This window comes from Mandrillus leucophaeus, unplaced genomic scaffold (assembly GCF_000951045.1).
Source record: "Mandrillus leucophaeus isolate KB7577 unplaced genomic scaffold, Mleu.le_1.0 Scaffold811, whole genome shotgun sequence".
Taxonomy (NCBI): Eukaryota; Metazoa; Chordata; class Mammalia; order Primates; family Cercopithecidae; genus Mandrillus; species Mandrillus leucophaeus.
This window is the reverse complement of record NW_012108820.1, coordinates 997,529-1,006,615: the sequence shown is the minus strand read 5'-3', so window position 1 is coordinate 1,006,615 and position 9,087 is coordinate 997,529. Positions and strand designations below refer to the sequence as shown.

The window sequence follows — 9,087 nt, the reverse complement described above, 5'->3', positions numbered from 1 at the left end:
GAATCTATTTCTGGTATATAAATTTAGTTTTCAGGGTGGAAAATCAGAATATTATGTAGGGTAAAACCCTCGTTTCTACTAAAAATACAAAAATTAGCCAGGCGCCGTGGCAGGTGCCTGTAATCCCAGTTATTCAGGAGGCTGAGGCAGGAGAATCACTTGAACCCAGGAGGCGGAGGTTGCAGTGAGCTGAGATTGCACCACTGCACTCCAGCCTGGGTGACAGAACAAGCCTCTGTCTCGAGAAACAAACAAACAAAAAACCCCAAGGCAAAGGAAAACAGTGAATTATATGTACCTTTCTGAAGGAAATAATTGATAATCACAAAAATACTTTCAACCACAGTTCAAGATTACCTTTTTGGAACAGGCAGTGCGCGTTTGTACAACAGCAGGCATGTCTTGCAGCCAAATGAGAGATGTGTCCCTCCTCTTGTAATCTAATACAGGTTGTTGTCTGACTCATTCAGATCTGGGTTACTGTTCTCCCATCTCTTAGCCTCTGTGGCTCAGAAATCAGATAGTGCTGCATTTTCTTTCAAACACATTCTGAAACTCTGCCCTTTTTGTATTAGGCTTAATCAAAGCTACAGCTCTTAACCAGGGACAATTTTGTTCATTGGTGACATTCGGCAATGTCTGGAGACATTTTCGGTTGTTGCAATTGGGCCAGGGGTGAGGTGGGGGGTGGGGGCAAGAGGAAGAGCAGGACACTGCTGCTGGCATCTAGGGGGATGTGGCCACGGATGCAGTTAATTATTCAAGGCGCAGGACAGCCCATACAACGACTATCCAGCAAAAAATGTCAACGGTGCCAAGGCCGAGAAACTCTGCATTAGAGAAAAGCTTTTCCCAGTAAGTTTGTTTTTTTCATTCAACTATTCAACAAATATTGATTGAGCATCTATAATGCACTATAAAGAAGAAAAACAGTCACTGCCCTCTGAGTCAGACAATTCAAAGAAGGAAGTCACACACCCACCCCCACCCCCACACACACACCAAGATCACTGCAGCTGTATGTTGTAGTATAGAGTGTGGTACATGTTGTGAAGGAAATCAGTGGATGACAATAGACAGTGAACCAGGATGTGCTTTAGGTAATATGGTCATGAAAGACCTTCCTGAGGAGGTTACTTGCTTTGGGTAGCAAGTAACAGAAACCCCAATTCAAGGTGTCTTAAGTGGTGAGGAAATGTATGGCTGGCATAACTTAAATCTAGAGGTAGAGTGGGGTTCTCAAGACTGACTTAGCCCTAGGCTCCAACTTAATTTTCTTAGTTCTATCCACCTCCATGTGTCATTTCCTTTTCAGGATGATAGGTTAAGGTTGTTGTAATTGTTCTGGGCCTCATCACCTCACACAACAGCACCTGGAGGAAGAAGATGGAGGGAGTAGAAGGGGTGAAAAGGGCAGAGAAATACCCCGATATCCAGGCATTCTAAACCACAGTCCTGAGAGTCACCCTGATTGGGCTGCCTAGGTCACCTAACCATCCCTGAACCAATGATGGTGGCCAGGGGGAACAGGATGTGCTGATTGGCCTAAGCCAAACAGTGACCACCCTGGGCGCTCGGGCTGGCACCAGCTTCTCCTTAACTGAACAAAAACTGGGTATACTTTGGGGAAGGGTAATGTGCTTACTGGGTGGGCATTCAGAAACCTTCTCTACAGGTGGTGAAGATTTCAATAGGCCTTAAAGGATGAGGAACTGGCCTAGCCAGAAGCCTGAGGAATAATTTTCTAGTCAGGGGAATAAAAGAACACCTTGTGTTTATGTGGGGTAGGGGGCCAGTGTGCCTGAGCACGGTGTTCCAATGGGAAAGTGGCTCACAGTTAGTTTAGGGGACAGACATGAACATTTTCCTACACATTGAGTTTTTGTCTGCCACATTTATTACAAAATATGATGATCCTTTTTAGATTAAAAGAAACAACATTTTACATATCTTATCCATATCCTTTTCCATGTCCTAGCAGACAAAACATACTTACCTTACTTCTAGGTGTATCTTTTTATAAGTCTCTGCTCCCTGCATTATTTCCCCATGCATTTCTATTTTCAGATGATCATTCTAATATAACTTAAAATAAGGCCAAAATAGGTTTTAGCAGAACCAATTAAGGTTTAAAGGATAAATTTTCAGGTTAATATATAAGAAGAAAACAAAAATCTTTTGGTAAGCAAATACGGAAAAAGGTTCAAATGGACAAGATTTCAGATAATTGAGTATTCACGATGATGCCCTAGCATTGTAGAGAGGCGACAAAACACATCTTGATTTAGAACAAGTTTTATACTACTTCTGTAACCCTCCAGCCCCTGGAATTATGCTGGTTATAGAGAAGACCGCCATACTGGTTGATACCAGAAATTGAAGGTCATAGGCCCTTTCATGTATATTACTCTATCTGCATATCCCCTCCTTTGCCCATCTCTTCCTCCTTTTAAGGAAGCCTGGCATAGTTTTTTATATCTACTGCATATTATTGCTTTGAATGGCATTTTTGTTTGGGCTTTTCTTAATTTTGCATTTTTGTTTTATTGTTCTTTGGAAGCGGTCTGTTTCTGCTTCCAATTTTGACGTCTTTGGTATTCTCTAAAACAAATATGGAATGAAACCTAATTGGACTCATAATTACATAACAAGGATTTGTAGGGATTGTCATTATTTGGTCCAAGTCTCATTTAATAATTTTTGACATTACAATAGAAAGTGTGATAAATTCTATGTGTAATAAAAATATATAAAATAAACATATAAATAAAATAAAATAAAGTGATAAAAGTGAATTAATTAATTTATTTCTTTATTTTGAGACGGAGTATTGCTCTGTCGCCCAGGCTGGAGGGCAGTGGCGCAATCTCAGCTCACTGCAAGCTCCAACTCCCGGGTTCACGCCATTCTCCTGCCTCAGCCTCCGGAGTAGCTGGGACTACAGGCACCCGCCACCACGCCCAGCTAATTTTTTTGTATTTTTTTAGTAGAGACGGGGTTTCATTATCTTAGCCAGGATGGTCTCGATCTCCTGACCTTGTGATCCGCTTGCCTCGGCCTCCCAAAGTGCTGGGATTACAGGCATGAGCCACCACGCCCGGCCACATTTTTTTTTAGTAGTCTTGCTATATTGCGTGGGCAGGACTTCAACTCTTGAGCTGAAGCAACCCACATGCCTCAGCCTCCCACGTGGCTAGTACTAGAGGCAGGAGCCACTGCACCTAGCTAGGAATTATTATTTTTTATTTTTAGAGACAGGCTCTTGTTCTGTTGCCCAGGCTACAGTGCAGTGGAGTGATCATAGTTCACTGCAGCCTCTAACTCCTGGGCTCAAGGGATCCTCCTGCCTCAGCCTCCCAAAGTGTTGGGATTACAGATGTGAGCCATCATGCCTGGCCCAGCTAAGAATTTCAATTAGATAATAAATATGGTAGATTTTACAACCTCTTATCACTTACCTGTTGTGCTAAATAATTAAGGTGAATCGATTAAATAAAAGGGGGCTACAACATGACTATACAAAGCATCCACAACAGTACGAGATTAAAGTTTGTATTTTCACTGGATGATATTACTTCTATTACTACAATTTATTAGATACCACCATACCCTATGTTTTATTCATATTGAATCCTTCCAAAATCCTAGCAAAAATAAGTATTACTTCCATTTTACAGTCGAGGAAACAGAGGGCAAAGAGGAATCTGACAAAGATTACAGACAATACATAGGTAATATTACTAATGCTATCTGTTTAGTGCTTTATATACAGTTTCCATCATTACATAAACACTATGAGGTGGAATATAGAAAGGCTTAGTAATTATCGCAAGGTCACGCAGCTCACAAATAAGAATAGCTAGGATTCAAGCCCATGAAGTCTGATTCCAGGAGGCCTCGTGCCCTTACAAGCTGTACTTTATATAAAACATCTTAGTAGAGTGCCAAGGATTTGAACCTGACCCAAATCTGTCTGGCTCCAAAGACTGAAAACTGTTCATGTCTCCTCTTCGTACAGCAGTTAAAATGTGGGAAGCAGACCAAATAATCTCAAAGGTTCTTTCTCTTCAAAATTGCTATGTCTCCATGGATTTTATTACAAGGTTTTGATATGCAAGAAAAAGTTGGTGGGCGGGGGGTGGGGACAGAAACCAAGTTTTTGGGATGCATAACAAAAATAACTTATAGTTACAGCTAACTGTATGTCCAAATTTAAGAACACAACCCTGTGATAACTGTTATCGCTCCCATTTTAAAGGTGAGTTAACTGAAGCATGTTAAGTAAGCCACCTAAGTGGCCAGAAAACTGGCAAAAGCACATACAATTTACATGTAACATAAGCCTGGGCCTTTGTAAACCTGCCTCTGACTTAACCTACTTGTTTTGATGGACAAGGAGGAATTCTCACACTCTTTTAGATTTTTCTAACTTTAGGTTACAACCCCTTATTCAATTACACGCTTATCCAACAACACACTTGAACTGTGCTTATACTTCCACGTGCCTGACATAAGGTAAACTCAGGGATCAGAAGCAAACTTAAAAAGACATAAAAGGATATAAAAGACTTGATAGTTATCAGCAACACAGTTCCACCTTTTCTTACCCTGTCTCTTCACTGAACAAACGTTTACGGGGACATCGCTTTTGAGGGAAAGAAAGAGAAACCGCTTCACATCAAACAAGAAGCAAAACTTACACACAGCACCAATTTATGACTAGGAGTGGCAGGGTAGAACAGCGTCGGCTTAAATCAGACGTATTAAAAATAAGCAGAAAGTGATACTGTGAACAGCCTGCCAAATGACGTCACAACTAAAAATCGCTTTCTTAAAAAAAAAACAAAAAAACAAAAACCTGACATTTTACTCCACAAAAGATCATCCTGCTGGCTGATGAATACAAGAACACTTAACAAAACCCTTTTGCTTTTATTATAAGCGGTTTAAACTGGTGTTCCTTCTCCTAAGTCGTAACGCACCAGTTGTCCGGGTAATCCAGACAATAATAGAAGCGAATACAAAACAAACGAACAAAATGACGCTTATTGCCAGGGAACGCGCGCAAAGGCGCCAGACAGAACCCAGCCCAGCCTCTCCCGCGAGTCCCAGAAGACAAAGCCGGGTCCCAGCAAGCACTGCGACAAGGACTACACATCCCAGCATGCAAGGCGCACACTTCTCCCGGCCGGACTACGATTCCCAACATGCTCTCCGGACAGCTGGCCAGCCTCCCCACCGTCCTGGTGTCTGGGGTCTCTGCAAAAATGGGGTCTCTCTCCGCCCGTTCAGCCTCCCTTTAGAGCTAAGGGTCGGATACCACCTCCCAGTAGCAAATTGTGATTATTCCGAGTTTTGGAGTCATTCTTCGTTGCCTGTTTTATTAGGGCAGCAAAATGCCTTCGGCTAGGGCGGGAGTGGGCGGAGGCAGGCTTGAGCCAATGGCACGGGAGCGGCCCTGTCGCTGCCATGGCAACGGCCACCGTTCTCGGGGGACCGGCCGCCCATTGGGTAGAATCTTTCCAGAAGGCTCGAGAAGAAGGAAGCGGAAGTGGCACGTGGAGGGGCCGGTGGAGGCGCCGGTGAGTAAATGCCGCAGATTCTGGAAAGTTCTGATCAGTGCGATACATAAGGCTGAGGAAGTGGGACCTCCCCTTTTGGGTCGGTAGTTCAGCCCCGGCGACGGTGTGCGAGCTGCGGTAGAGGCAGGCAACCGGAGGTGCGGAGCGACCCGCGGAGACTGAGCCCGGCTTTCTCCCGGGGCTTCTCGTCTGCCAGCCGCCGCTGTCATCCGGGAGTAGGAGGCGCCTGACAGGCCGGCTGTCCGTGTGTCCTTCTGAGTGTCAGAGGAGCGGCCAGACCCCGCGGGCCGGAGCCGAACGCGGCCGGGCAGAAAGCGGCGGCAGGAGGAGCAGGCAGGCGGCCAAAGGACGCAGACCCAGACCCGAGGCGGAGGCGGACCGCGAGCCGGCCATGTCGGTGGTGGGGTTGGACGTGGGATCGCAGAGCTGCTACATCGCGGTGGCCCGGGCCGGGGGCATCGAGACCATCGCCAATGAGTTCAGCGATCGGTGCACCCCGTAAGTGGGAGCCTGCGAGGGTGGATGGGAGGAGGTTCTGGGCTCTTAGTGTGGGGACCCCAAGCTGGTTGGCTACACCGATCACCGCGGCAAACGGAGGTGTTTGGGCAGCGGCGCATCCCTCCGTGGAACTAGGGACCAGCGACCCGGCCAGAGGATGGATGGGGGGCTTGCCACCACGAATTGGAAAAGGGATTGTCTCAGGGATTCACGGGGGCGAGAAGAGTCCCAGAGTCGAGACACCGGGTCGTCACTTTGTGCGGGCTTCCTACTGGGGGATTTCAAAACCTCCTGGGGGTCGGGCTGCGGCAAAGCCCGCGACTACGCTCCCTTGTCTTGGCAGGCTGCAGCCTGCGCCTTTCGCGGCCGCCCCCATATCCCCACCCGGCCTTTCTGAGCTGGCTGAGCCGCCTCCAGCTTGTCCTCCTCCCTCCGCGCATATCTTTGCGCACCGCGGAGCCGGGCTGCCGGGCTTTTTCTTCCGCATTGTGAATCTCGAAATGAATTGGAAGCTTTCAGAGCTTGTGTCGCTGCTTGTCCAGTGAGCAGGCGAACTGTTGTTAGCGACCACGGAAGCAGTCCTATGAAAGATCAGCCCACCTCTTTTTACCCAGTCTCTCCGTTGCTAACATTGTTGGCCTTAATGCCCGGGATCATTGTCGAAATATGTAAACGTTCTCGTTTTTGCTCTTTGCCATTTGTGAGGAATTGTAAACCGTATTTTTAAAATTAATTTTGCACAGTGTATGTAAAAGAATAAAAATTGCATACTTCTGGGCTAGAACGCCACAAGAGAATGGATGTCGTCACTGAACTAAATATTCTGTAGGAGCCTAGGGTGGGCAAAGGGCAACATTTTAAAAAGCAAGTTTCGTGAAGGGATATTTTCGGACGAGGATATATACAAACATATCTGCATGTGCACTGATGAAAACAAATGCTTCCATCTCAAGGCAATTACTGTACCTAGTAATTTTTTTCAAATGTCCCAAGCCCAGGATGAAAAGTGCAAAGTGAAAACATTGAATCCAAAGGCAGAATGACTGGGCTAATACAATTATTTGGGTGCTGAGAACGTTTATGAAAGTTGAGTGGAAAATCTGAGGCAAAAATATTTGGCAGTGTTAGTAACGTTAGCAAGACTGTTTTGAGCAACCTGCACGTCTACCGCTGCAGATATAAGTTTGTTTTTTGGTTGTGTTAAGGTTTTTCAATTGGAGTTTGGTAAGAAAGAAAAGAGTATTTCAGGCTTTCATGCTTAGGTGCAGTTTATACTTTGTTCTGGTTGATCCAATAAAAGAAAAAGCTTTTCAGAGGAGAGTAGGAAAAAAAAAATTGTGCTATACAGTGACTACTGTGTGAAACCAAAGACAAAAAGTACAGTCCTGAAAAATGTGCACTGAGGGCAAGATTGGAGTTGCCCTTAATATGTTTGTTAAACTGTAACTATGGTTGACACTATTGCATCAGCTACTAATTGCTATTTAGTACAATTAATTTGATTCTCCCCTAGGAAAATGAGTAGATCCATTCTGCAAGTCTGTAGTTATTCTGAACTTACAATGATGCTCTTGATTTTGGACGGTTTCTTGTCTAGCTTCTGCTTGGACACTTCTCTGGCATTTAGGCTGCTGTTCTTTTTAACACTTGCTCAGATAAATGTAGTTCGAGGATGTTTCTGTTACAGCAAATTTAAACTGTAAGGTGGTACTTAATGCCCTCAGTATTTTCCCGTTCTGCTCATCTCATTTACCGTTACTCCTACCTAAGCAGGTAGGAGTAACTCACCCAAAATTAGATTATATTTGGATTAGTAATCCAGAATTAGATAACTCCTTTAATCGAAAACCTAATTCACTTACTGTCTCCTCACAAGACGTTTGAGCTTGTCTCTGCTCTGGGTACTGCGGGGTTGCATTTCCATGGTGGCTGAGAAGGTTGTCTCGCGGTTACAAGTCACCTTCCATCTCTTCAAAGCAGATTTGATGTAACTGATTAGTTACTCCTTTTCCTCGACATTTATATTGTTTTGCGGTGGTACTTGTTGTGCATCCTTTTTTTCTTTCTCCGGTAGAATCTCCCAGATGGGAACCTCTGTGCGCTTGAAACTTCAGAGGTGTAACTTGGGTTCATTTGTTTGCGTTAGCATAAAAACTTTGATTTCTGAAGAAGCAGCTGATATATCAGAACAAAAGTCGGTATGACAATGACATTTAGATGTGTACAAAGTTGGTGACTGAAAGGTAGAGTCACATCCTATTTTTTGTGAGTCATGTGTGTAGGGTCAAGTTAATAATACCATTTACGTATTTAAAACATTTTCAAAGTTAATGTTCAGTTCGTAATAACTGGGAACCTGGAGGATTCCTGAGCCATGAGCAGACGTTTTTGGGGTGGTGGAACTGCCACCTAGGTTGGATTCTCAGAGCAGCAGTTAAGTGGAAGCCCCCTTTGAGTATCTGATGAAAGCTATAGACTTTAAAATTGTGCTATGCTTGTTCCCTACCTCCTCATGGGTAGGACATTTATATTAGAATTTTTCCCTTGTCAGTTTAAAATATCAACATTTATGCTTTTTAACATTTTTGAAATATATTTTTTTCTAGGTCAGTCATATCATTTGGATCAAAAAATAGAACAATTGGAGTTGCAGCCAAAAATCAGGTATGTTCCTTGAAAGAATTCGGATCACTTTTTAAGGGGGAGTTTTTAAAAGGAAAATCTCAGGAGACATAGAAGAGGGTAAAGTGTGCTTAAGCTTACGTATTTTTGAGTTTTAAAAATGTATTTGTGAACCATCAGATGATGATACTCTTTCCTTCTGTTCCCTTTGTCTTGTTTTATTAAGATCGACTTTAACTTTCTAATTTACCAACCTTCACTTTTTTTTTTTTTTTTTTGAGATGGAGTCTCGCTCTGTTGTCCAGGCTAGAGTGCAGTGGCGCTATCTCGGCTCACTGCAACCTCCGCCTCCCGGGTTCAAGCGATTCTCCTGCCTCAGCCTCCT

The 9,087-nt window shown here is 44.2% G+C and overlaps 1 protein-coding gene across 5 annotated transcripts in view; it reads left to right on the top strand.

The window, feature by feature from the left end:
• Positions 1-5,175: 5,175 nt before the first annotated feature.
• HSPH1 (heat shock 105kDa/110kDa protein 1) overlaps positions 5,176-9,087 on the top strand; it is a 26,852-nt gene continuing 22,940 nt past the window's right edge. For 2 of the 5 annotated variants that reach the window (XM_011967843.1, XM_011967839.1), the window contains exons 1-2: positions 5,176-5,582; positions 8,687-8,744. In XM_011967843.1, coding sequence (XP_011823233.1) covers positions 5,470-5,582; positions 8,687-8,744 — 171 coding nt within the window. In that variant the 5' untranslated portion in view covers positions 5,176-5,469. Of the gene's footprint in view, positions 6,081-8,686; positions 8,745-9,087 lie in introns of all 5 variants that reach the window. The other 3 variants (XM_011967842.1, XM_011967840.1, XM_011967841.1) reach the window with 2 other exon arrangements.